Source organism: Neomonachus schauinslandi, chromosome 9 (assembly GCF_002201575.2).
Source record: "Neomonachus schauinslandi chromosome 9, ASM220157v2, whole genome shotgun sequence".
Lineage (NCBI taxonomy): Eukaryota > Metazoa > Chordata > Mammalia > Carnivora > Phocidae > Neomonachus > Neomonachus schauinslandi.
In genome coordinates, this window is record NC_058411.1 from 121,330,702 (window position 1) to 121,358,528 (window position 27,827).

General features: G+C 40.5%; 1 protein-coding gene across 1 annotated transcript in view; it reads right to left on the reverse strand.

The window, feature by feature from the left end:
• The window catches only part of LOC110572244 (neuronal acetylcholine receptor subunit alpha-7), a 113,334-nt gene extending 88,012 nt beyond the window's left edge, over window positions 1–25,322 (reverse strand). The window contains exons 1-2 of the mRNA XM_021680487.1: window positions 25,277–25,322; window positions 24,869–25,008 (exon numbers count right to left, since the gene is read on the reverse strand). Coding sequence (XP_021536162.1) covers window positions 24,869–25,008; window positions 25,277–25,322 — 186 coding nt within the window. The remainder of the gene's footprint in view (window positions 1–24,868; window positions 25,009–25,276) is intronic.
• Window positions 25,323–27,827: the final 2,505 nt, after the last annotated feature.

The following is a 27,827-nucleotide window of genomic DNA, read 5'->3' on the forward strand; positions in this document are numbered from 1 at the left end:
GTAACATACTGAAAACAGACATGGGGTTAAGAGTACTTGACTTCTCTAGCCCCTGTCCCTTCTTGGCTCCCCAAACTTGGTCAGTCTCATACTGCCCAGGCTGCATAAGAGCACTACTTTCTCTAGGCAAACTGATCATCCCCAAGAAAAGATCTAAAAATACTAAGGTCCCCCAAAATATCTTCCCAGTCAGATCAAACTACAGTGAAGCCCACTCCACCACCATCACTGAGATATTTGGACACATACACACACACAGTTCTTATCAAGGATCACCTCTCATTATGGAAAAGCCTCTAACATGAAAAACAGAAACCAAAATAAGCAAAGAAGAGACTCTGAAGAAATAGACAATATGGAGAGATGAAAACTTTCAAAACTTTCAAAAAAAGAACTTCAGAGATGGAAGAGAAGCTATGGCATCAATGTAAAAAGAACAAATTTCACCAGGAAGAAGATAGCACAATAAGGAACATTCAGAGTACAAAACAGAGTTCTTGGAAATTGGAACACTGGAAGACAGAAAAACAAAAAAAAAAGAAAGAAAGAAAAAGTTCTGAGGAAAAAATATTTAGTTTATTCCCAGCCAAACTATCCATTAAGTACAAAATAAATAAATAAATAAAGTCACATAATACCTTGAAAACATGTTCTCCCATGCTCCCTTTCCCATACTGCTACTGATGGACACCACCCACCAGAATGAGAACAGAAACCTATAAAAATGTCATGGGTCCCTGAAAAGGATATAACTAGAGAACAGCAACAGGATTTCTCTACTTGATAGCTGTAGTATAGTAAAAAATAATACACACATATACACAATCTTTGTTCCATGTTCCTGAAATTACAGTTTCAAAAATGTTTGCAATTTCCTGAATGATAGAGATGACTTCATTATGTTAATGAAGTACTTAAAGCAAAAGCAGGGGATTCCTTGAAAAGGTTCAGGATGGGGGCTGGACATCAAAAAAAAAAAAACCTAGATGAGATTGAAGGGCTGGAACTTATAGTTCAACCTTCAAGGAGGGGAGGAGGTGCTGGAAATTGAGTTCAATAATGTGGCAAATAATTTAATCAAGCATGTCTACAAAATAGAATTTCATTAAAAATTCTGAACATCAAAGCTTGGGAGAGCTTCTTGGTTGGTGTACCAGAGGGTAGCACGATCTGGCTTCTGTGCTTGGGATCCTCCTAAACCTTGCTCTATATATCACTTTATCTGGCTACTCTTTGTATCCTTTATAGGATATACACAGCATTTTCCTGAGTTGTGTGTGTTGTTCTAGTGAATTATCAAACCTAAGGGGGTTCTGGAAAGCCCTGAATTTGCTCTCAACCAGGCAGAAGTTCTGATAGCCTGGAAACCCCACCTGGGCTGGCATCTAAAGGAAGTGCCATCTTGCTGGGCTCTGTGCCCTTTAATCTTGCCAGATCTGCTGCTAACTCTGGGCAGTTGGGGTTAGAATTGAATTGAATTATAGGATACCGAGCTGCTATCAGAGATTTGTTGACAGAACCCAATGGTAAAAGAAAATACCAGTTTGACAGCTGTGCAGCAGACCTGGGGAACAACAAATTTAATTTCAAATAGGAAGACAAAATGCTTCAAAAGATATGTCTCTAAGAACCAGAAAGTACAAAACTACATGTGTCTGAACATAAGAAGAACAATTTAGACTTCTACTAAAAACTAGGGTATGAGGGTGCCTGGGTGGCTCAGTTGGTTAAGCGACTGCCTTCGGCTCAGGTCATGATCCTGGAGTCCCGGGATCGAGTCCCACGTTGGGCTCCCTGCTCAGCAGGGAGTCTGCCTCTCTCTCTGACCCTCCCCCCTCTCATGCTCTCTATCTCATTCTCTCTCTCAAATAAATAAAATCTTAAAAAAAAAAAAAAAAAACTAGGGTATGAAACTGATTTTTTACACAAAAGATTCAACAACTGAAAAAAGATAGTAGCATTAGCCCTGAGGAAAATAAAAAAAAAAATATGCTAGAAAATAAATATAATCATAGTCTACTAGATGGCTCGAATGTGAATAATATCATAATTATTTTGATATACATATACATACTGTACATTAACTTAACCAAAAACAGTGATATAATTCCATTGAGAAAAAATCGGAAGAAAAGGGGAAGGGTATTACTTGTTTGGGGGTGGGGAGTGAATGGAGAAATAAATCCTCACCTTCGGTACTGGGAAGTCCTTAGATATTGAACATAACTCTAAACCAAAAAGTAGTGGTTATTACAAGGATCTTATTTAGAGATATAGATACACATCTCAAAGAAACAGCTAAGAATTGAAAGTGGTTGCTTCTGGGAAATGTAAATGGAGGCAGGTATATAAATAAGCCATACAGATTTATTTCAGTGCTTAATATATGTGCAAAAAGACAAATTTTTAAAAAGTATCACCACCTATAAATAGTACTGTGACATTATCACAGGAAGTATTATTATTTTAAGGGACAGGATCCAAGAGGTGTGGCAGCATTCCTGAGCTCACACAATTACAGAAGGTGAGTTCAGTTTTAAAATCTCTTCCCATGATCCCAAATCTTGTGTATTTCTCTGAATCTTCCCAGCAGCAACTTCTAAGTAAGTGAAGTGTTCTGATATCACCAAAGGGAAAAAGATTGATTCTGACTAGAGGGGACCAGGAAATCTCTATAGAAATGTCATTTGAACTAGGCCTTGAGCCATCTCAGGCTGCTCTTTGCAGGCAGGGAAAGTGCCTGGACGAGTCTCCTCCCTTCTCTATTGCCTCAACCTGGCTTCTGGTCTGGGCTAGGTGAAGGATGGAGTAAGTGCAGTCCACAGCATGACTCCTGATGCAGGCACCTGATGAGCTCCCAATAGTCTGTAAGCCATTTGCAGTTTCTCAGTGCATCGTGGTCCCACTATTACAATTCCCTTGAACTCACACCAACTCTGGTGTTCAATTAACAAAATAAGGTGAATAGCAGTACATCTGACAGGGATGCAGCAAGGAATAAATGGAGAGCCAGGCATTGACATTGGCTACTGCTATCATCCCTCTGGCATTGACACTGGCTACTGCTATCATCCCTCTGATCTTTCAAACCATAGTGAGCATCCAGAGCCCTTGAGGCCCAAGGTGCTCCTCAGGGTATGGGGCTCTGCCATCACCTCTTGACATGTATGCTTTGTCCTCCCACTGGACTTTGATACCTGCGTAAATGCCTTCACATCTTACTGAAGCCACCCTCCCGCCCAGGCCAGTTTCACGTGGCTTTCCTTGATGAAGGCATTAGTCAGGGTTCCCCTAAAAGAAAAAAAAAAAAAAGAAACAAAAGGATATATATAAAGTGTATTACTGGAATTGGTTCACACAATTATGAAGGCCAAAAAGTCCCACGATCTGCCATCTGCAAGCGGGAGAATGATAAAATCTGGTGGTGTAATTCAGTCTGAGTCCAAAAGCCCAACAACTGGGGGGCCAATAGTGTAAGTCCTTCCAGAACTGAGAAGTTGGAAAGCCCATCACCCAGGAGCACCGATGTCCCTGGGTAGACAATGGAGGTCTCAGTTCAGGCAGAGAGAATGAAATTCACCCTTCCTCTGCTTTTTTGTTCCATTAGGGTCCTCAATGAATTGGTTGATGCCCAGCAGCATGGATGAAAGTGATCTTCTTTACTCAGTCTATGAATTCAAATGCTACTTTCTTCCAGAAGCACCCTCACAGACACCCCCAGAAATAATGTTTTATGGGCTATCCGAGCATCTCTTAGTCCAGTCAAGCTGTCACATTAAATTAATCATGCCAGTGAGCCTCCAACAGAGGAAGATATAATAGTGAGTCTACTATTAACATCTCCTGTTGTAGCTTTTTCCCATCTAATATTTATTTAGGTCTGTTTCTTTTTACCTGAGTATTTTTAATTTAAAAGTGGCATAATTTGATTATTTGAAATTAATATGAAAGTAGCATATAGCTGGAACTTTTAAAAATGAATCTGGGGTTCCTATTTTTAAATAGGTGTTCCCATTTTTAAATAGGTGTATCTACCCATTTCACAGTAGCAATTATGGATAAGACTGGGGTTGTTTCTGTCATCAAAATGCATTGCTGTTGTCCCCACAGTATTTTGCTGTGTTTGTTAAAACCATTTCTATATATTACTGGAGTGTTCAAGTTTCTTTGCTTCATTTTTCCACTTTAAGGTTTGAACATTTTATAATTTTCTTATGGTGGTTATTTAAAAATTTTGATTATATATATATTTGATTATATATATATTTGTATATTATATATATATATACTTGTGTGTGTATGTGTGTGTATATACATATACATATATATATATATATGTATATATATATAATCAAGAGAGGACAGGAGAGATCTGGGTTACAGATTGCTATGAACATTTCAGAGACTGTTGTTGCTTGACACTTAGGCTTAATGGGATTTTTTTCTGGTCTCTGACTACTTGCATTTCTTATACCCCACTTACAAGGATTTGGTTAGGGTTTGGGTTTTTTTGTTTTTGCATAACTGGAATGCACTTCCTAGCAATTCTTTTAGATAGTTTGAATCCTTGCATACTTAAAAACTTTTTTTATTTTCTACTTGACTTGGTAGAGATTTGGGGGATAATAATCAGTTTGTCATCTGAGTTTTGACATTAGTCCACTGTCTTCTCAAATCCCAGGTTTTCCTGGTAAGATGACCAATGTCATTTTGGCACTCATCCTTTGGCAAATGATTTTCATCTGTTCTGAATAAATTAAAGATTTTCTTTTCTTATACTTGGTGTGTTGAAACTGCGGTATTTGGTGTGACTTTTTCATCTGTTTTTATGTCTTCCTTGAACTCCGGAAGCTTTTTTAAAAAAATCATTTCTTTATTATTCTTACTTCCCATTTGTTCAGTTATTTCTTTCTGAGATATACAGTAGACTCAAGTCAGAATTCATTCTACTACTTACTGTCAATCAGTGATTTCCAAACACAATTTCCCATGACAAGCTTCTTGATAAAAAGGGATCCAGGTCTAGAGAGGGAGATATACTATAAGCCTGAAACATTTCATTTTATTCTGTGCTAGAAACAGAGAAAATAGCCATGGTCACAGAAACTACACCAAAAAGACATAGGAGTCAACCTGACAATTTGAGCATTAGAAACAGTAACTGTAACAAAATAAAACATATCAAATATCCCCCCAAATAATTCAAAATGATAATAAAATCTCATTGGTCACCTATTTAAATACCCTGAATATTATATTTTTAAAAAAAAAACTCCAAACAAACCTGGGTTCAAGTCCCTAAGCTTTTCTGCCTACATGAGAATGATTATAACACATTGTTCATGTGATCATTGAAGAGACAAAAATAATGTGTGACAGTGTTTGAAAACTTTAAAGTTCTACACACACAGATGATGACATCTTAAGGTTCTTTTCAAATATGGACATTGAGATATACACCCAACATCAAACCATCAAAGCTACCTATTAGTAGGGGAGCCAGGCCCTGAATCCCACCCACCTCAGGTCAAACCCACAGTCCTTTCCAGGTTTTCTGACAGATACAATGTAATGTCAAAAGGAGACTCATTTTCCTTCAAAAGAGCAGATTTCTGAAATCAGAGCAATCTTTCCAATCTACACAAAGCTATAACATGTACCCCATCTTGCTATTCATTTCCTCCATTTGAGATCAAGTTTCAAGCACTTTATAAGCATTTTTCTCTAATTTGGTATGCTTTTAAAGTGATATTTGGAAAAATGCAGGAAGCCAGTGGAAAGATGGTTTGTGCTGAGACATCAGTGAGCAGCTCTCCCCGCTGATGCAAACCACCACTGGAAAGGAAACAAATTTCCTGTCATGAATATTCCCTTTCAGTTTTTAATTTAATCCCCTGCCCATAATTTTCCCTGCCAAAGACAACAAAGGTGCCATTTGTATATTGCTGTTTTAATACATATCCGATCGTACTGACAAAGGATCGTCTGGGCCATGACTGTTCCAATAATTGCTCCATACACAGAAAGAAGATGAGGGGTCCAACTGGCCTGACTCCCACTGAAGGGTATAAACTAAGGAGAAATTCCCTGTGGCTGTGGGCCATCTTCCAGTTCACCTCCAACTTACAGAAAGCTGCATTAAATGCCTCTCTCATTCCTGGGACCCTAAGTCAGTACATATCACTCCCCTGGCCTAAGGACTTTGAGAAAAAGGCCTCTGACGCTGTTTATTTACCCCAGAGCAATAAAATACACAACTACTAATATAAAGAACAGGGAAGCCTCAAAGCCATATTTAGAGAAATTCTCCTGCTTTAATTATCTATACCGCCTACTCTTTATTTAACTTAAAAAAAAAAAAATAGCATCTCCTGACTTCTAGCTGTCTCTGGGATGTATCCCTGAAAATTAACCAGAAATGTCTGAATGTTTGCAAATATCAAGATTTTATGTAATCTGTCCATTTTTAATCAACATTCCTATTATTCTATAGTTTTCATCAATTAGAATTTTACTGATCTTCAATCTATAGATATTTTAGCCAAATATAAAATATTGTCCTAACTGATTCAGTAACAATTTGCTGAGTATAGCTATAATATTTAATCAAAAATCTAAAAGTAACACTTTTAGTTTTAAAAAAGAAAACCTTGTAAAGAAGTTTTTTTTAATGTGTTTTTTTTTAAGTATTTTAAAAGCTTTGGCCAATTCATAGAAATAGACGCATAGATCAATGGAACAGAACAGAAAATCCAAAAATGAACTTACAATTACATAGTCAATTAATCTTCAACAAAGCAGGAAAGAATAGGGACATCTAGATGCTGTGGTCAGTGAAGCCTCTGACTCTTGGTTTTGGCTCAGGTAGTGACCACATGGTCATGAGTTTGAGCCCTATGCTGTGCTCCATGCTCAACACAGGGTCTGCTTAGAGTTTCTACTTCCCTTTCCTTCTGCCCCTCCCCCTAGCTCTCTCTTTTTCTCTCTCTCAAATAAATAAATCTTTAAAAAAGAAAAAGAATAGCCAATGGAAAAAAGTCTCTTCAACAAACGGTGCTGGGAAAACTGGACAGCTACATGCAAATGAATGAAACTGGACCACTTTCTTACACCATACACAAAAATAAACTCAAAATGTGAAAGACCTTAATGTGAAGGAAACCATCAAAATCCTAGAAGAGAACACAGGCAGTAACCTTTTGGACATTAGCCATAGCAACTTCTTACTAGATACATCTCCTGAGGCAAGGGAAACAAAAGCAAAAATGAACTATTAGTACTTCATCAAAATAAAAAGCTTCTGCACAGTGAAGGAAACAATCAACAAAACTGAATGGCAATCTACGGAATGAGAGAAGATATTTGCAAATGACATATCTGATAAAGGGTTAGTATCCAAAATCTATAAAGTACTTATTAAACTCAACACCTAATAAACAAATAATCCAGTTAAGAAATGGGCAGAAGACACAAACAGACATTTTTCCAAAGAAGACCTACAGATAGCTACCAGACACATGAAAAGATGCTCAATATCACTCTTCATTAGGGAAGTGCAAATCAAAACTACGAGATACCACCTCACACCTTCAGAATGGCTAAACTCAAAAACACAAGAACCAATAGATGTTGGCAAAGATATGGAGAAAAGGGAATCTTCTTACACTGTTGGTGGGATTGCAAACTGGTTCAGCCACTCTGAAAAATACAGAGGTTCCTTAAAAAGCTAAAAATAGAACTACCCTATGATCCAGCAATTTCACTACTAGGTGTTTACCCAAGGAATACAAACATACTAATTCAAAGAGATAAATACACCCCAATGATTATAGCAGCATTATCTACAAAAGCCATATTATGGAAACAGCCAGTGTCCATCAAATGATGAATAGATAAAGAAAAGTGGTATATACATACAATGAAATATTACTGAGCCATTAAAAAAGTATGAAATCTTGCCATTTGCAATGACATGGATGAAGCTAGAGAGTATTAAGATAAGTGAATTAAGTCAGTCAGATAAAGACAAATACCATATGATTTCACTCATATGTGGAATTTAAAAAAAACAAAACAGATGAGCAAAGGGAAAAAGAGAGGCAAACCAAGAAACAGACTCTTACCTATAGAGAACAAACTGATGGTTACCAGAGGAGAGGTGGGTGGGGGGATGGGTGAAATAGGTGATGGGGATTAAGGAGGGCACTGGTGATGAGCACCGGGTGATGTATGGAAGTGCTGAATCACTATATTGTACACCTGAAAGTAATATTACACTGTATGTTAACTAACTGGAGTTTAAATAAAAACTTTTTTTAAAAAAAAGAAGAAAAGCTTTGGCCAATTAATTTTAAAACCCATAAAACACTTCATTTAATATATAAGCTATGAATATAAATTAAAGATTTTTCAAGCTTACATACTAAAAAGTCCATTACTTCATTACAGACTCTCTTTGAAAATAGTACAGAAAGGTTTTACATTGCTTAGGATACTTTGGGGAACTTTCTTTTGATTTTTCTTCAGTATCAGATTATAAACATCCAAAAGAAAGATAAAAACAGAAGATCCATCTCCATCTCATTTAAGAGCCACCAATCTTCATCAAGAGACCCTACTTTGAGGTATGCCCTGTCATTCCTAATAAACTCATCCTGAAAATAAAAATATCCCAACTGAAAATTTTCAAATTATAGTGCTTTAATCCTAATAGGAGTCCAAAAGTATTCAATAAGTTAGTAGTGTTGTTAGAGTAAATGCATCATTTTCTACAGTGACTACTTTAAAAGAAAATATTTATTTACATTTAAATAAATTGTATATGTAAGAAGTATGAGAAAATGCTTATTATCTCATTCTTTTAAAGTCAAAGGAGGTGTTGCCAAGGAACAGGGAATTATAACTTTTAATTATACTTTTTAGACAGTACCTTTTAAGCATATATTCAATAAGTCACAAAAGGCTACCTGAAGGACATGATCATACACCATTCGGAGGAGCTGCACTGATCTAAGAAAATGACAGAAACAACTTTACCCAAGTGTTCACTGCTCAGTTTAAAGGATCCCATTAAATATCAAAATGTATTATAGAAGTATCAACATGGACTTGTGACTCAAACAATGGATTAAACATCCAAAACAGCATATTTATGCCATTGGCTGAGTTGCTGGTAAGAATATCCTGTAAGTTTCTAGTTGAAGAGGTCAGCTTAAACATACCCATTTATTTCCCCTTTCCCTCTAAGATCACTGGAATTAAAATAAAGGAGTGAAATGGTATAAATGCCCCAAAACAAAGAGAATGGGAATAGGATCACAAAAAGGCAAGATATTTCAATACATTACATACAGACAGAGCACGTACAGGGAGGCTTAGTATCTGCAAACATAGAGTGAAGGAAGCCCTATGCTAAATACTAGTGAGGGGGCTGCAGGGTGGGAGGAGCAGGTGTGCCCCATGGAACCTGGAACCTTACTGAGTTCAGAAGTGAACTGAAGGAGTCAGGGAGAACAGAGTGGAGATCACATGGGTGAGTGACAGAGAACTTTGGAATAGAGAGCTGCCAATTCCCTTCTGAGAATAACCATCAGCCAGGGTTTCTCCTCACTCCATTGATTCAAAACTCAAAAAAAAAAAAAATGGATTGGCTAGAACTGTGTAATCTAACATGGGGTAGCCACCAGCAAAATGTGGCTACCTTGATATGTGTCCTTGATATGTGACCAGTCTGAGATGGGCTATGAGTGTAATGCACACACTGGATTTCTAAGACTTAGCTCTGCCCTCCCCCAGAAATGTAAACCATCTCATTAACAATGTTTCTACATTGGCTATGTGTTGAAATTTTAATAACTAGATATATTTTGTTAAGTAAAATTTCTTATTAAAATTAATTATACCTGTATCTTTTTATTTTTTAAGTGTGGCCACTAGAAAATCTAAAATTTGCATCGACATGGATGGAACTGGAGGGGATTGTGCTAAGTGAAATAAGTCAAGCAGAGAAAGTCAATTATCATATGGTTTCACTTATTTGTGGAACATAAGAAACAGCATGGAGGACATTAGGAGAAGGAAGGGAAAAATGAAGGGGGAAATCGGAGGGGGAGATGAACCATGAGAGACTATGGATTCTGAGAAACAAACTGAAGGTTTAAGAGGGGAGGGAGTCAGGGGGATGGGTTAGCCTGATGATAGGTACTAAGGAGGGCACGTATTGCGTGGAACACTACATCAACAACGAATGAGGTACTGTATAGTGACTAACGTAACATAATAAAATAAAAAAATAAAAAATAATAAATAAAATAAAATAAAATTACATCAGTAGCTGGCATTGTATTTCTATTGGATAGCACTGAATTAGAGAATAAAGAAGCTAATGTGACAAGAGATGACCCTGAGACAAAGCATCCAGCCCTCTGGCATTTAGCATCTACAAAAAAATCTAACAGTCCTCACCCAAGCCCTAAAACCACAGCTGATTCTAAATCCTACCCTCAAATACAGTACTTTCACCAATGTTTCTCTTCCCTAATTTTAAAATACGAAGAGAAATCTAAGAATCAGAAGGCATTTTAGGAAAGCCTACCAAACAAATCATAAAAATAAACAGGGAAACAAATAAATAAATGAGCAAAATTAAAAGAAAAAGGAAAAATTATCTTAGAAGAAATAATATTATACAGTTTGAAACAAATGAGTTAAAAAAATAAAGAAGTAAATGATAACCCTCAACTGATATCCTCTGAGAAGGAGGTTAACTGTATAATGAACAGACAGAATAAACAGCATGACTAAAGACTTGGAAAAAGAAAGGAATGATAAGATTTGGTCAAAAAGGAGAACATCTAAACTTGACACCAGGTTAATTGACAACTGAAACAGTCAACCCCACTGAATAGCACAGATGCCACAGCATTAGACCCAAACAAGAAGGAATTATAGGCTCAGGAAAAAAATGACTTTGCAAAGTATAGTGTACATTGTCACAAAATCATGAAGGCAGCTTTAAAAAAAAAAAAGAATCAAGATACAATAGAATCAAATTACAGAGAAATCACATATGGTTACAGGAGAGAATGTAAATGTTACCAACATGGAGATAGAAGGAGGTTAAAAAAAAAAAATAGGGGCAGCACTGGAGTGCTTACAGACAGGGAAACCAAATTATGGTTAACAGAAATGACAGTCTTAAGACTGTCTTTTGAAGGTATAAAAGTGATCTGTGAAAGTGACGGCAATAGGGAGAGCTGTGAGTGAATCAAGTTCCTATCTCATCATAACAAGTAGTCAATAGCAAATGGATAAAGCTGATCAATCAAGGAATAATAAATGAGTATTAAAACAAGAATTATAACCAGAAACAGAGGCTGCTGAAGGTCTCTGGGGAATGGACAGCAATGGGAAAAGTGCGATAGGGCGAGGGCTTCTCATAAATCCTTACTGTTGGCTCTATAAATGTTGTGTGTCACATTGACATTTTTAAATATTAAAAAATGTCATAGCCTATACATTTTCTGCATAGTATACACATATTAAATAACTGAAATGTCTATCCGGGGGTCAACACAGTGGATAATAAAATGTCCAAATGTGATACAGTTCAATAATCATGCAGCAATTACACTAACACCCTTTTAAGTTAATCATCAGTCAAGATTTCCACAAAGCTGCTTGAAAGTAAAAACCTTTAAATTATACTAAACTAAAATTCAACTCTAGGTGAATGGGACATAAAATATGAAAGGTAAAACAAAACAACAAAAAGCCTCTAAAGGAAAATATCTTCATGTGGTTGAGAAAGGGGAGTTTTTAAATACGACACAATAAGCATTAAATATAGAAGAAAGGTTTTATGAGTTGGGTCTCATTAAAATGAAGAACTGCTGTTCATCAAAAGACACCATTTCTCTAGAAGTATAGTATACTTCAATTAAAGATTTACAAAAGACTTGGGTGCCTGGGTGGCTCAGATGGTTAAGCGTCTGCCTTCGGCTCAGGTCATGATCCCAGGGTCCTGGGATCGAGTCCCACATCGGGCTCCCTGCTCCTTGGGAGCCTGCTTCTCCCTCTCCTCTCTCTCTCTCTCCCTGTCTCTGTCTCTCATGGATAAATAAATAAAATCTTTAAAAAAAAAAAAAGATTTACAAAAGACAGAAAAAACAAACCTCAAGAGAAAGAGACAAGCCAAAGAGTCTGAGAGAATATCTGCAAAAACATGTAAGTGCCTAGGGGCTCATGTCCTTAATTTAGAAAAATTCATACAAATCAATAAGGAAAATCGAAACAAACAAACCAACCAAGATAAAAATAGGCAAGAGGGCGGAGCAAGATGGCAGAGGAGTAGGAGACCTGGATTTTGTCTGGTCTCAGGAATTCAGCTGGATAGAGATCAAACCATTCTGAACACCTACAAACTCAACAGGAGATCAAAGAAAAGAATAGCAACAACTCTCTGAACAGAAAAGCGACCACTTTCTGGAAGGTAGGATGTGCGGAGAAGTGAATCCGAGGCGATATTCGGGAGGCTAGACGGCGGGGGAGGGGCCTCCGTCGGCCGCTTTTGGCAAGTGATAGAGCCGCGGAGCACAAAATTGGAACCATTTACCATGCTAACGAACACCAAAAGAAAGCTGGGGTGGCAATCCTTATATCAGACAAATTAGATCTTACACCAAAGACTGTAATATGAGATGAGGAAAGACACTATATCCTACTTAAAGGGTCTATCCAACAAGAAGATCTAACAATCGTAAATATCTATGCCCCTAACATGGGAGCAGCCAATTTTATAAGGTAATTAATAACAAAAGCAAAGAAACACACAGACAACAATACAGTAATAGTGGGGGACGTTAACACTCCCCTCACTGAAATGGACAGATCGTCTAAGCAAAAGATCTACAAGGAAATAAAGACTTTAAATGACACACTGGACCAAATGGACTTCACAGACATATTCAGAACATTCCATCCCAAAGCAACGGAATACACATTCTTCTCTAGTGCCCATGGAACATTCTCCAGAATCGATCACATCCTAGGTCATAAATCAGGTCTCAACCGGTACCAAAAGATTGGGATCATTCCCTGCCTATTTTCAGACCACAATGCTTTGAAACTAGAACTCAATCACAAGAGGAAAGTCGGAAAGAACTCAAATACATGGAGGGTAACGAGCATCCTACTGAAGAATGAATGCGTCAACCAGGAAATTAAAGAAGAATTAAAAAATACATGGAAACCAATGAAAATGAAAACACAACTATTCAAAATCTTTGGGATGCAGCAAAGGCAGTCCTAAGGGGAAATTATAGAGCAATACAAGCCTTTCTCAAGAAACAAGAAAGGTCTCAAGTACACAACCTAACCCTACACCTAAAGGAGCTGGGGAAAGAACAGCAAATAAAGCCTAAACCCAGCAGGAGAAGAGAAATAATAAAGATCAGAGCAGAAATCAATGAAATAGAAGCCAAAAGAACAGTAGAACAGATCAACGAAACTAGGAACTGGTTCTTTGAAAGAATTAACAAGATTGATAAACCGTTGGCCAGACTTATCAAAAAGAAAAGAGAAATGACTCAAAACAACAAAATCATGAATGAAAGAGGAGAGATCACAACCAACACCATAGAAATACAAAGAATTATAAGAACATATTATGAGCAACTCTATGCCAGCAAATTAGATAACCTGGAAGAAATGGATGCATTCCTAGAGATGTATCAACTACCAAAACTGAACCAGGAAGAAATAGAACACCTGAACAGACCTATAACCATTAAGGAAATTGAAGCAGTCATCAACAATCTCTCAACAAACAAAAGCCCAGGGCCAGATGGCTTCCCAGGGGAATTCTACCAAACATTTCAAGAAGAATTAATACCTATTCTTCTGAAACTGTTCCAAAAAATAGAAATGGAAGGAAAACTTCCAAACTCATTTTATGAGGCCACCATTACCTTGATCGCCAAACCAGACAAAGACCCCATCAAAAAGGAGAATTACAGACCAATATCCCTGATGAACATGGATGCAAAAATTCTCACCAAAATACTAGCCAATAGGATCCAACAGTACATTAAAGGATTATTCACCACGACCAAGTGGGATTTAACTCTGGGCTGCAAGGATGGTTCAACATCTGCAAATCAATCAACGTGATACAATACATTAACAAAAGAAAGAACAAGAATCATATAATCTTCTCAATAGATGCAGAAAAAGCATTTGACAAAGTACAGCATCCTTTCTTGATCAAAACTCTGATTCAGAGTATAGGGATAGAGGGTAATACCTCAATATCATAAAAGCCATCTATGAAAAACCTACAGCGAATATCATTCTCAATGGGGAAAAACTGAGAGCTTTCCCCCTAAGGTCAGGAACGTGGCAGGGATGTCCATTATCACCACTGCTATTCAACATAGTATTAGAAGTCCTAGCCACAGCAATCAGACATCAAAAAGAAATCAAAGGCATCCAAATCGGCAAAGAAGAAGTCAAACCCTCACTCTTTGCAGATGATATGATACTTTATGTGGAAAACCCAAAAGACCCCACCCCAAAACTGCTAGAACTCATACAGGAATTCAGTAAAGTGGCAGGATATAAAATCAATGCACAGAAATCAGTGGCATTCCTATACACCAACAACAAGACAGAAGAAAGAGAAATGAAGGAGTCGATCCCATTTACAACTGCACCCAAAACCATAAGATACCTAGGAATAAATCTAACCAAAGAGGCAAAGGATCTGTATGCAGAAAACTATAAAATACTCATGAAAGAAATTGAGAAAGACACAAAGAAATGCAAAAACGTTCCATGCTCATGGATTGGAAGAACAAATATTGTGAAGATGTCAATGCTACCTAGAGCAATCTACACATTTAATGCAATCCCTATCAAAATAGCATCTACTTTTTTCAAAGAAATGGAACAAATAATCCTAAAATTTGTATGGAACCAGAAAAGACCCTGAATAGCCAGAGGAACGTTGAAAAAGAAAAGCAAAGCTGGTGGCATCACAATTCCAGACTTCAAGCTCTATTACAAAGCTGTCATCATCAAGCCAGTATGGTACTGGCACAAAAACAGACACATAGATCAATGGAACAGAATAGAGAGCCCAGAAATGGACCCTCAACTCTATGCCCAACTAATCTTTGACAAAGCAGGAAAGAATGTCCAATGGAAAAAGACAGTCTCTTCAAAAAATGGTGTTGGGAAAATCGGACAGCCACATGCAGAAGAATCAAACTGGACCATTTCCTTACACCACACACAAAAATAGACTCCAAATGGTTGAAAGACCTCAATGTGAGACAGGAGGCCATCCAAATCCTAAAGAAGAACACAGGCAGCAACCTCTTCGACCTCAGCCGAAGCAACTTCTTCCTAGAAAGATCGCCAAAGGCAAGGGAAGCAAGGGCAAAAATGAACTACTGGGACTTCATCAAGATAAAAAGCTGGGCGCCTGGGTGGCTCAGTTGGTTAAGCGACTGCCTTCGGCTCAGGTCATGATCCCAGGGTCCTGGGATCGAGTCCCACATCGGGCTCCCGGCTCAGCGGGGAGCCTGCTTCTCCCTCTGACCCTCTCCTCTCTCATGCTGTTTCTCTCTCGCTCGCTCTCCAATAAATAAATAAAAAAAAAAAAAAAAAAAGATAAAAAGCTTTTGCACAGCAAAGGAAACAGTCAACAAAACCAAAAGACACCCGACAGAATGGAAGAAGATATTTGCAAATGACATATCAGATAAAGGGCTAGTATCCAAAATCTATAAAGAACTTATCAAACTCAACACCTAAAGAACAAAGAATCCAATCAAGAAATGGGCAGAAGACATGAACAGACATCTTTCCAAAGAAGACATCCAAATGGCCAACAGACACATGAAAAAGTGCTCAACATCGCTCGGCATCAGGAAAATCCAGATCAAAACCTCAATGAGATACCACCTCACACCAGTCAGAATGGCTAAAATTAACAAGTCAGGAAATGACAGATGTTGGCAGGGACGCAGAGAGAGGGGAACCCTCCTAGACTGTTGGTGGGAATGCAAGCTGGTGCAACCACTCTGGAAAACAGTATGGAGGTTCCTCAAAAAGCTGAAAATAGAGCTACGATATGATCCAGCAATTGCACTACTGGGTATTTACCCCAAAGATACAAATGTAGGGATCCGAAGGGGTACATGCCACCCCGGTGTTAATAGTAGCAATGTCCACAATAGCCAAACTGTGGAAAGAGCCAAGATGTCCATCAACAGATGAATGGATAAAGAAGAAATGGTATATATATATATATATATATATATATATATATATATATATATATATACAATGGAATATTATGCAGCCATCAAAAGGAATGAGATCTTGCCATTTGCAATGACGTGGATGGAACTGGAGGGTGTTATGCTGAGCGAAATAAGTCAATCAGAGAAAGACATGTATCATATGACCTCACTGATATGAGGAATTCTTAATCTCAGGAAACAAACTGAGGGTTGCTGGAGTGGGGGGGTGGGGTGGGAGGGAGGGGGTGGCTGGGTGATAGACATTGGGGAGGGTATGTGCTATGGTGAGCGCTGTGAATTGTGCAAGACTGTTGAATCTCAGATCTGTACCTCTGAAACAAATAATGCAATATATGTTAAGAAAAAAAAAAGAAGATAGCAGGAGGGGAAGAATGAAGGGGGGGAAATCAGAGGGGGAGACGAACCATGAGAGACGATAGACTCTGAAAAACTGAGGGTTCTAGAGGGGAGGGGTGTGGGAGGATAGGTTAGCCTGTTGATGGGTATTAAAGAGGGCACGTTCTGCATGTTGCACTGGGTGTTATGCACAAACAATGAATCATGGAACACTACATCAAAAACTAATGATGTAATGTATGGTGACTAACATAACAATAAAAAAAACTTTAAAAAAATAGGCAAGAGACATGAATAGACAGTTCTCAAAAGAAAATAACCAACTTAAAATTAAGAAATGAAAATGTCCTCGACTCCAGTGGTAATCTGGGGAACGGCTAATTAAAATCACAAAGAACTATCACTCCCCACCCACCAGACTGTGAATTAAAAAGACTGAAAATACCAAGGGTTGGTGAGTATGTAGAGCAACAAGGATTTTTCATACACTGCTAGTGAGAATGTTAATTGGTATATAATCATTTTAAAATCATTTTGTTTGGCTTCATTTGGAAAACTTAAAGTTATTGCCACCTTATGCCTTAAAGTCCACTCCCATATATATACATATGTAATAAAAATGCATTCACATGTGCATCAAAAGACATGTAAAATAAGAATATCTATGACAGAGGTCTTCATAATAGACAAAAGCTGGAATCTAAATATCCATCAATAGAATAATAAATCTTATATTCATACAATAAAGATGAATAAACTACAACCACAGGCAACAACTTGAGTGACTCTCCCAAAAATGAAATTAAGCAAAACTAACCAGACCCAAAAGAATACCACCGTGTGCTTGTGTTAGTCCACCTGTATAAATTTCCAGAGAAGGGCAAAATTCAACCCTGGTGCTCAATGCCATGCTAATGGTTTTCCAGTGGGACATAACACGTTTTTATTGTTTTATCAATATGCCTTCTCCCTCGAATATAGACACCACCTCTTTTACCCCAAGACAGGAATCTTTACAGACAGTGATCTGAGAGGAAATTCCCCACTTTAAGGATCATCTCACAGGTGGCATTTGTTAACCACCACAGTTACAATTCCTTCCCACTTTGCCAGCTTCCACCTGCCACTGGGACAGGTCAGCTCCTTCATCTACAAGCTGAGTTGGAGCCTGGAGTCAGGCACACATCTAAGACTTTCCCACAGCCCATTCTCCCTCAGCGCCTTTTAACCCATAATACAGGATATTATACAATTCCTTATTTAATCTCGTTAGTTTCAGCCAATTATTTTGGCATTCTGGGAGCTGTGATTTCCTCAGCTTTTGCTGTAACTTCTAGCTTTTCTCCATGGAAACTTAAGCATATTATGTGATATCTTATTTTGAGATATCAAAAGAAAATATTCAACAAGGAGAGATAAGACAACAGATGTGTGTGTGTGTGTATTTATATACACATAAATATGTACACAGACACACTTTTACAATAGTTTGGTTGGGGGTGTTATCTTTTTTTGGTTTTTGCTAAAATGGTTTATACCTGATGTTGACTGTCAATAAGTAAATCACTGAAATAAATATCATGGGAACTGCTATTAGAAGGTTCTAAATGACTTGCCTCTCCTCTGAGGAGTAAAACACTACCTAAACCTAATAAATCAATAAAAGGACGGAGATTTTCGTTAGCATCCCTCCATAACAAGACTCTTTCTCTTCCTTTAACAGCATGTCAGGGATGAATCAGGAGCTCTGAGAAAACTGAATGCTTTGGGGAATACCTTCAGTGGTAGACCAGAAAAGCAACATTTACAAGAAAGATTCCTTCAGTAAAAGTGTCCATAATCCTCAGTCTATAAAGCTAAACCATTTTGTATGTTTGTTTATGTCCCAAAGTCATAAAGAGGTTTGATAGGGATAAAATTTCTATCATAATAAATCTGGATCAATTACAAAGGTGCATTGTAAACAAGTTTTAATTTAGAATTTCAATTCTGCTCCCAGCAATGATGGACTAAGTGGTTCTCACAAATCCTCCAGTGAGAACAATTAAAGAAGATGGAAAATGCAATGATCATGTGCTTAAAAACACCAGAGAACTTAACAGGGCAATGAAGAACTGCAGAACCAAGATCCAGGAGGGGAGGGAAGCCCTTAGAAGATAACAGGGCTTGGGGCCACTTTTCAACAACCCTTTGATGATTCCTAAAACAATGCCTAAGAGGCCAAAAAATTATGCAGATCTTGGCAGAAGTGAGAGCTAGGGGAACAAAACAGGAGTTGAAGGTCCATTGAAAAGAGAGAAGACTCTAGTAAATTCTCTATATTTACATCCTGTATGTATAAGCAAAAATCAAAAGCAGATCAGCCCTTACAGGGAGGGAAGGCCAGCTCCCCATATTCTCAGTGACTAACTGGATTGAGGCAATTTGTGCTTGCTGGTGCCATGACCTGGATGTTGGTCAGAAACAAACAAACACTGGAGGAAGATAGTATCCTCAAGACCTTCAGATTATCTCTGCAATTCTCCACATGCACTGGGGCAAAATAAAAAGGCAACCAGGCTTAGAAACAATGTCATGAATCATTTCATGTAACTTAAAAGTAACATCATGAATCATTTCAATACACACTTTTTAAACGATTTCTAAAATAAAAAGAAGGACAGAGATTGAACACGCACTGATGGTGAGAAATGCATGATAGTGGAAAAAGAATTCAATTTTAGTTTAAAATTTGTATTTGTTTACTACTTGGCATATTTGTATCACTTTAAAATTAATGCCTGTTAATACTGTTTAAAGTGCTGTAATGGGGTTATATAATTTTAATTTTTAAATACTTCCCTACACACTCTATAAACACAGAGAAAAGAGCATGAAATACACCAGAATGTCTTGAGTGATGGTGATTTGGGTGATGATTTTCCCCCTCAGTCCTTTTTTTTAAATTTCGTTTCCTGCACAAATATATGTATTACATTTGTAGTTTTAAGATATACCATGTATAAAAACATTATTAGGATACTTACTTGTACCTTGGGCTTTCTGCATAGATGGTGTTCAACTTGTACAATTTTTACAGTTAATATTGGATAATATTAAGTTAGAGTTGTAGCACTTTAAATAGTGGCCAGCAGATGCAAAATCATAGGTCTGACAAAAGCAAAGCATCGCCATGGGGCTGTCAGGTAACACACAAGCCCTTACATTATTGGGCTCCACAAACACACCTGCCATTGGCTGTAGCAAACCCCAAATGCATGATCACTTAGTTCTATTGTCTTGTGATTAAAGCTTCTGAAAGGTTGAATCTAAAAGTAGAATCTACAAAATACCAAAAATCATTCATGCATAATTATGTGTTTTACATTGTGTATAATTATGTGTTGATTCACATTATTCATTTTAAATGCCTTGCCTTCTGGACATGCTTTCATAACTGTGCACATTTATTTTATGCAAATCAACACCTAGAATGGCCTTAAGATGTATGCATACAGGTGAATGACTATATGGCAGGAATAAAGGAGAAATATTATGGAAACTGTTGGCAGTTTACAACCCTGCATTTGCATCACTTCAAAATGATTTCTTGTGTATCATCTCATTCTCAGCCCAGTTACAAGCCCACGAAGTAAATTAATAAATGCCGTGAGTCAGAGTATGCATTCAGGAATAATAGACACTTTTACATAACAAATTTATCTATGTAGCTACATGAAGTTTATATAAACAGTTATACATCATAGGTTGGATATCCAAAGTGTCTCTGGATTCTGTCCACTTCTCACTTTCCCACAATGTTGGGAAGTTTCGACCTCTTCATCCCTTGTCTACACTTCTCCTCCTCTCCAATCTCTCCCACACACATACTGCCCTCAACATCCTCTATCTAAACAAACACAGGTCTAGTTACATCCCTCCTCTGCTTAAAAATACACCACACCTTCCCACTCTCCACCTAACATTTCACCTAGGGGCCTGCTAAATAACTAGAACAGACCACAGCAGGTAAAACAATCCCTTTGAAAATATATGCTTTGTCTTTAAAATGTATGCATCTTTTTTTTTCATTCTAATCTATAATTTATATTTGTGGGACTTAATGCAAATATCATGGTTTGGATTGTTTCCATTTCTAGGAAAATCTGCTATGGCAAGCTGATCCTGCAGCTTCACAAATCCACTGGCACACCGTCTCCTCATGCCCTCAGAGATACCCAGACTAGGACAAAACCTCAACTCTGCAGAAGCACTCTAGATAACCTCACACTCTGTTCCCCTCCTGTCTCTGAACTCAATGCATACTTCCTCCCCCCAAAATAATCCTATTCTTCATCTTGTAAGGTATATTTCTAGAAACTAATTCTTACCAAAAAAATCTGTAAAGAAAAATTAGTTTGGTCAATACTATACATATCCCTCTTTTAGAAATTCTCAATAAACATAGGAACACCCAATATTCTAAGAAGTCTTGCAGCAAAACCTGTAGCCAAGAATAACTGAGAGTGAGCACTTCTTACAACCTACCTTGCTGAAAGTGTCCTGTCCTCCACCAAAATCTTCTCACCCTGCCCCCATCACCTGGAGAGTCGTTCCTACTTTCTCCAACTGGCAAATTCCTACTCAATTTTAGAAATCTAACTACCTCCGCTTTGAAACCATTCCCAGCCACCCTCGCTGGAAATAAATGTTTTCTCCTATGTGTATTTGTAGCACTTTGTATAGGCATGTATGTTAAATTACACATGTGGTAATCTTGGATCTACATGTCAGTCTCCCTAGCCAGACTGTGAGTTTTATTATTTTTTTTAAAGATTTTGTTTATTTATTTGACAGAGAGAGTGAGAGAGCACAAGCAGGGGGAGCAGTAGAAGGAGAGGGAGAAGCAGGCTCCACGCAGAGCAGGGAGCCCCATGCGGGTCTCGATTCCAGAACCCTGGGATCATGAACAGAGCCGAAAACAGACGCTCAACCATCTGAGTCACCCAGGTGCCCCAGACTGTGAGTTTTAAAAGTAGAAACCATCCCTTATTCATTTATGAATCCCCAGAATCTACCAAAGTTCACAAAACGAGCTCAGTAAATATGTGTGGAATAAATTGGTGAAATAGAAATGATCTTTCATGAAAATAAAATATGCAGCATCATATGCCATCTCCCTATCACTCCAGCCAGGAAATCTCTGCTGGCAAAAAGGGGAATAAGAAGACTTGGAGAGCAGGGTAATGGTCTCTAGAACAGCCCAGTCAGAGTGAGTAAATGACCCATATCAACCAAATTTATAAAAAGAATCTAATGCCAGTCAAGACTGTCACATGAATCCCTTATGAGAGCCACTGTATCTCTGTCCAGGGTGCTAAGATTCCAGCTGGAGAGCCCTGGCTCTGCTTCAAAACCAGGCAGAGCCAAGTCCGAATGGAATACAAATGTTTGCATATTTCATTATTTCTGATATAGAGACTTCCTTTCCACCTAGGATCTCAGGACAGTCGCACTCAATCAGCTACAGTTCAGCCAATTTAAGTAAATTAAGCTAACTGTCCTGCAAAAGAAGTTACCAACTCCAAAGGAGGCAAGATGCAAAGCACTTGCAAGTCAGATGTGGGTTTTCCTTGAAGCCCTGCCTCTAACCAATGAGCAACTTTGGGCAAGTGACCACACCTTTCTAGGCATCAACTTCCCAACCTCTGAGTTGAGCAGCTACATAATTAAGAACTAGCAAACCTTCAGTGAATTACAGTGAACGTCAACCACTTTTTCTTATTTAATCCTCTTGAAACCCTGTGAAGTGGGTATTACTACTCTCATTTTACACATGAAGAAACAGGGCTTAGAGAGGTAAAGTAATTTGTTCAAGGCCACACCATGAGCTCACAGCATTGCCTGCCTACGAAGTTCAACGGGTTCATGGCTGGATGGCCAAGGTGAGACCAAGGCTTTTTCCCTTCCCGCCTTCCCATGACCTTAGGATGCTCATGGCTGCCTTCATGTGTGTTTTTCTAGCACTGGAATGATGATGATACCCAGTACTCATGATTTTTGTTAGTTTTTAAAATTTCCTAACTTGACACAAGCTTGTCTTTGTCACATCACGTAACTCTAGCTGACACCTAAACTTCTCATAAGACCCCCAAATCCCTCATTTAACCTGATTCCTTAAGGATCTCTTAAAAGAGGCAAAAGCACCCAGAAAGAAGCTTGCAGCTGCACAATGAGTGATCTCCTCTCCAAAGAGACTGCCACAGACTTAGGACTGCTCCGTTTGCTCACTGTTCCTGCTCCTTGGCTAAGGAGCCACTGTACCTTCACATGCCATCCAGCCAGCACAAGGACCACTCCAGAGAGGCTTCTTGTCTATGTGGAGCATACCCATGGTGAGGCTATCTGGCTGGCTGGAGCCAATCCTGGGCAAATGGGGTGGGGGAGTGTGGCTTTCACCTTCTCAGCCTATCATGCACCACTTGTGAAGTGTGTTTGCTTAGCTGACAGGTCTTCTGTCCGGGTGTGCAGGGGTGGAGTGGGGAGTGTTGTTTGGTTTGGTGCATTTGATGAAAATGACCATAGTCATGTGCTAGCTTTGTGGTCTCTTAAATTTGCCTTCACATCTTTAGCTCATCACAGTGACCAGTGAAATGCTATTGTGTCTATTTCATTAACAGCAAAGTACAGATTCAGGACACTTACAAAACTTACCTAAGAGCAACCATCCAGAAACTGTCAGAGCCGGAACCCACCAAGGCTCCCAAGTACAAATCCTGAACCTCTCAAAGTAACAGAGAAGTTGATCTTTAATAAGGTACTTGCCTCCCCAAACACCCAGAGCCTTGTGCCGCTCCCAAAGCCCCCACACTTCCATTTCTCTGACCCGGCTTCATTCAATACTAGAGCTTCTTTTTCAGCCTCTCTTCCCCTAATTCCAAATCTGCATCCTTTCCCCTCTCCTGTAATCCAAGCTCTGTAAACAGCAATTTTTGTTCTTTTGTAACCTGTACAACAGCACTTGCCTACAACCCTCGTCATGTCATCACATAGACACTGAGTATTTTAAAGCAGAGTTCTGTCTGCGGGAGGAAGTGCACATTTAATGCAGGTATAGTATGGAAGAGGAAGCCATTCATCACGGCAATTTTAACTAGGTTAAGTGATGTAACATACATCAATGTGGTAGTGTGGGTATTCTTTATTTGTAGGATTATGAAATATCACCTGTCTTCTTACACCACCCATCTGCACCCCTCTGGTGGATAGTAGCACTTTCTATGTGGAACTGAGGCTATCTGCACACCTCTTTCCTACCACAGTCTTCCCTCCCCCTGAACACCATCGTCCCTGTGCCCCAGAACAGAGTCTAATGTCTTGTACAGACTAGACACAGAAATCCATTTATAATGAATTAAACACTTTTGTAAAATATTTGTATTGTATGAAGGATATGTCAATGAACTCTGATCATTCAAAGCAGTCTAGAAGAGCAAAAGAAAAAGAAATTTACACACACTATACATATTTGTCAACTAAAGTGAGCACTAGTAAGTCCACAAAGAAAGAACCCCATGGGGCTGGGAGCAGCTGCCTGAAGGAACAGACAAGTGTATCTCGAGTGTGGAACCTTGCTCACCATCAGAGCAGAACTACCAGCACTACTCCCACCAGAAAGAAAAAAAAAAAGCCCATTATTGGAATTAGGGCAAGGGGTGTGTAAATGCTCACAGCTGGCCATCTGCCTGGACAGATTAACCAGCTGCAAAGCCAAAGGCCAAGCCCCTACCCAAAGAGGCTACATACTACAGGCGACAGAAAAGTCTAGAGATGGCTAAATGGACACGGACAGCATGCTAACACTTATACCACAATGGGTACTAAAATGTGACCATTTGGAAATACCCTATTCTTGCTGATTCTGGCTCAGGATGGGGATACGTTCATCCTGAGTTTCCAAGCTGAGGGAAAGGTGGGACTGAATTGCCCACGCACAGGTGGCTGGGACAGTGGAACATGCTTCACCGGGTTCCTTCTCGGCGGGAGGGGAAACTGAGGCACGCAGCAGCGGGCAGGCCCAGGTTAGGGGCAGAGCGCTGGCCCCCTGGCCTTGAGCCAGCAAGCGTGTCCCAGCCAAGCTACGCCGCCTGGCCGCCTGATGCCTCCGCCACCCCTCCGAACCCACAGCGGGGAGAGGACAGCCTTGCGGCCGCGGCCGCACTCACCACGTCCATGATCTGCAGGAGACTCAGGGAGAAGTAGACGGTGAGCGGCTGCGAGTCGTTGGCCACGGGCCTCTCCAACGGGTTGTAGTTCTTGACCAGCTCCTTGTAGAGCTTCCTCTGGAACTCGCCTTGCAGGGACACTTAAGGAGAGGAGAGCCCGGCGGGCTGCTCAGGGAAGGCCAGCGGGGATGCGCCCCACGCCCCCTGCCCGTGACCCCCGCCGCCTAAAGCAAGCAGCCCAGACGAACCGGGCTCGCCCTTCCCGGACAGCCCCCGGTAGTGCCTCCCACCGTCCCTCCTCGCGCGATTCCCCAAAGCTGGCCCCGGCGCGGGGCGCTCGGAGCCGCCAGAATGCGCCCGGGATCCCGCGGAGGAGGAGTGGAGGGCTGGGAGACCCGGGGGCTTTACCGTGCAAGAGCGACGCGGCCAGCGCCAGCCAGACCGACCGGCGCATGTTGGGACCCGGAGCCGCCACCCGCCCGCACGCCGCGCGTCTCGCGGATCCGCCCGGGCCTGCGCCTGCGGCCGCGAAGCCGCCTCTCCCGGCTTAGCTCGCGCGCCTTTAAAGAGCCGAGCGCGCGCCCCCGCCCCTCCCGCCTCCGCGCGCTTCTCCACGTGACGAGCCCCGCCCCCGCCCCCACCCCAGTCCGCCCGCGGGGGCCTAGGAGACTCCGCGGCTGCCCGGGGAACTGCAGCCCCGCGGGGGTAAGGGGAAGTGCACCCAGGCTCTGGTTACAGTGTGGGCACCCCGCCCCGCCTCCGTCTCCACCGGGTTGTCCCTCCGCATCGCGCCTCCGGCCAAGCCGGGGGCTGTCCAGGGCCAGGCTCTGTCTCTCCCTTCTGTCCTTGGTCCCCACTCCGCTCCCTCCTGCTCTCAGACAGAAGCTGCGCGGGGTCGTTGGGAGAGAGCGGGACAATTCTGGGGTGCAGTCCTCCAGGGCCCTACCTCCCTTACGCCAGTGGCTAGGTGACAGCGACTGGGAACCAGGCTCCCACAGGTTGGGAAGTCTCTCCAACCAGAAACAACAGACCTGAGAGGAAGCCCCCTTCTACCCCCGGCCCCGGTATTCTGTCAGCAACCATTTGCTGGGCATCACCAGCCCGATTCTCATTTAGGTTCTGGAAGTGCTGAGAGGAGAGGGGAAATCTCTGCCTGGGAGACATTCTGTAGGGGAGGAGAAGAACTGCAAAAGTGTGTGATGGGATTCCCAGTGGACATCCTCTTTATGTCTCATTCTTTTTTAAAGGAGATTTGAAAGATTGAAAAGTTACTCCCCCAAACCCTTTCTGGAAGGCCAGCCAAAATTTGGTGGTGAGATCTAGGCTTTTTATTTATTTTAACCCGGGAGAGAGTTAATTGATAAGGGGAGGCTCAGGGGGAAAAAAACAAAACAAAACAAAAAACAACAGTCAAAGGGTCAGGGGCTAAGCCGAGTCCTAGATGTTAAAGATGGGGGCATGGTTTTGGGTGAGCAAGGGAGTTAAGGTACTGTGGAGGGGCTTCTAAAGAGGCAGAAAGCCCTGTCCCATTTGCTCTCAGCAAGCAGGTTGCAGAAAGCTGAGTGCAGTAGGTTCCGTGCGCACACGTAGGGGGCGCTGCGGCTCGCCTTGGTTCAAGCCCCAGAGCGTTTGAACTACATCAAGAGCTCGGGCACTGTGGAGCAGCTTAGGCAAGGCCCACATTTCGGAACTGCGTTCTTGGATGACATCAGAAACTAGAGAAAGGCTCACCAAAACGTGACTACCCTTGAATATACTCCAGCAGCAGGAATGGACGACTGAGCCAGTTATTTGATTTGGAAAAACAAAGAAATATAACAGCCTTGCAAAGAAGTGTCTGATAGCAAATTCACACCTGTTAACTGAGGTGTTTTTTTATACACACATGTATAAACAAATGATCAGTGTAGGCTTTGATAACTGCGATAGGGTCCTCGCGGAAGGAAAGAAACTGGAGAAGGGTTCATAGAAATGACAGCGGACCTGGGCTTGCCACAAAGAAGGTGTTCCGCCAGAAGATGGGAACACCAGGGCAGGGGTTCTTGTGAGCGGACAGGTGTGCTCTTAGCTTCAATCAGGGCTCCTGAGTTATGCAATCTGTGGCCGCCTAGATACACACAGAGCTGGCGCCCGTGAAGAAATGAGCTAAAGGATTGCAGCTGCTGGCAAAAAGGAACTAAGAGAAGGAAAATAAAACAACAGAATAGAAGGGGCATGAGAAGCATCAACAGGAAGATTCTAACAGGCACGCCATGTCCACTGGTCACGTGAATGCAGCACTGGCTCTCAAACACATTTTCTGGAAGCGTCTAAAACCCCTGCCTTCCTTTCTAGAGGGGACAAGGGAATTCATATACCTTGAGTTTAGTCATTGGGTTCACTTTTCCTAAAAGCATAACTACTTCCTTACATCCCTTATACCCATAATATCAGAAACCTAGAAATAAACTATTTTCCAGTGGGATAACCACTCAATTGGTTTTTATTTATGCCCTGTGATCTGCCAGGTGCCTGAAGGAACTACGAACATAATCCACTCACTCAGTTTACAGTTTAAAGCTGACCTGAGTGTGGAAAAATAAATTCCAGTCTGTCTGTGCCCATAAGTAGGTCTGTGAGTTTGGCTATGTTCCCCTCCATGTATGGGACTAGGCTTTTTCCTTTGTAAAATAAAGAAAGTAGTAGGACATCTGGGAGTTGAGCTGACAGAGCTGCATGTCCCTGTCTTACTCTCATTCCCTACATGAATGGGAAATGAAACTTAAGAGTAGATTAATACATACTTGAGCTTAGAAAAGCAGGGACCAGAAATAAATCCAGAGTAGTTACTCACAAGCTGATGCTGTTACGATAGTCCAGGGGAGGGGCACATCTGGACATGGGCTCCAAGGATAAGAGTCTGAAATTTTAACATACCCCAATGAAGCAACCTGGCCTTGAGTCTATGAGAGTTGAGGGA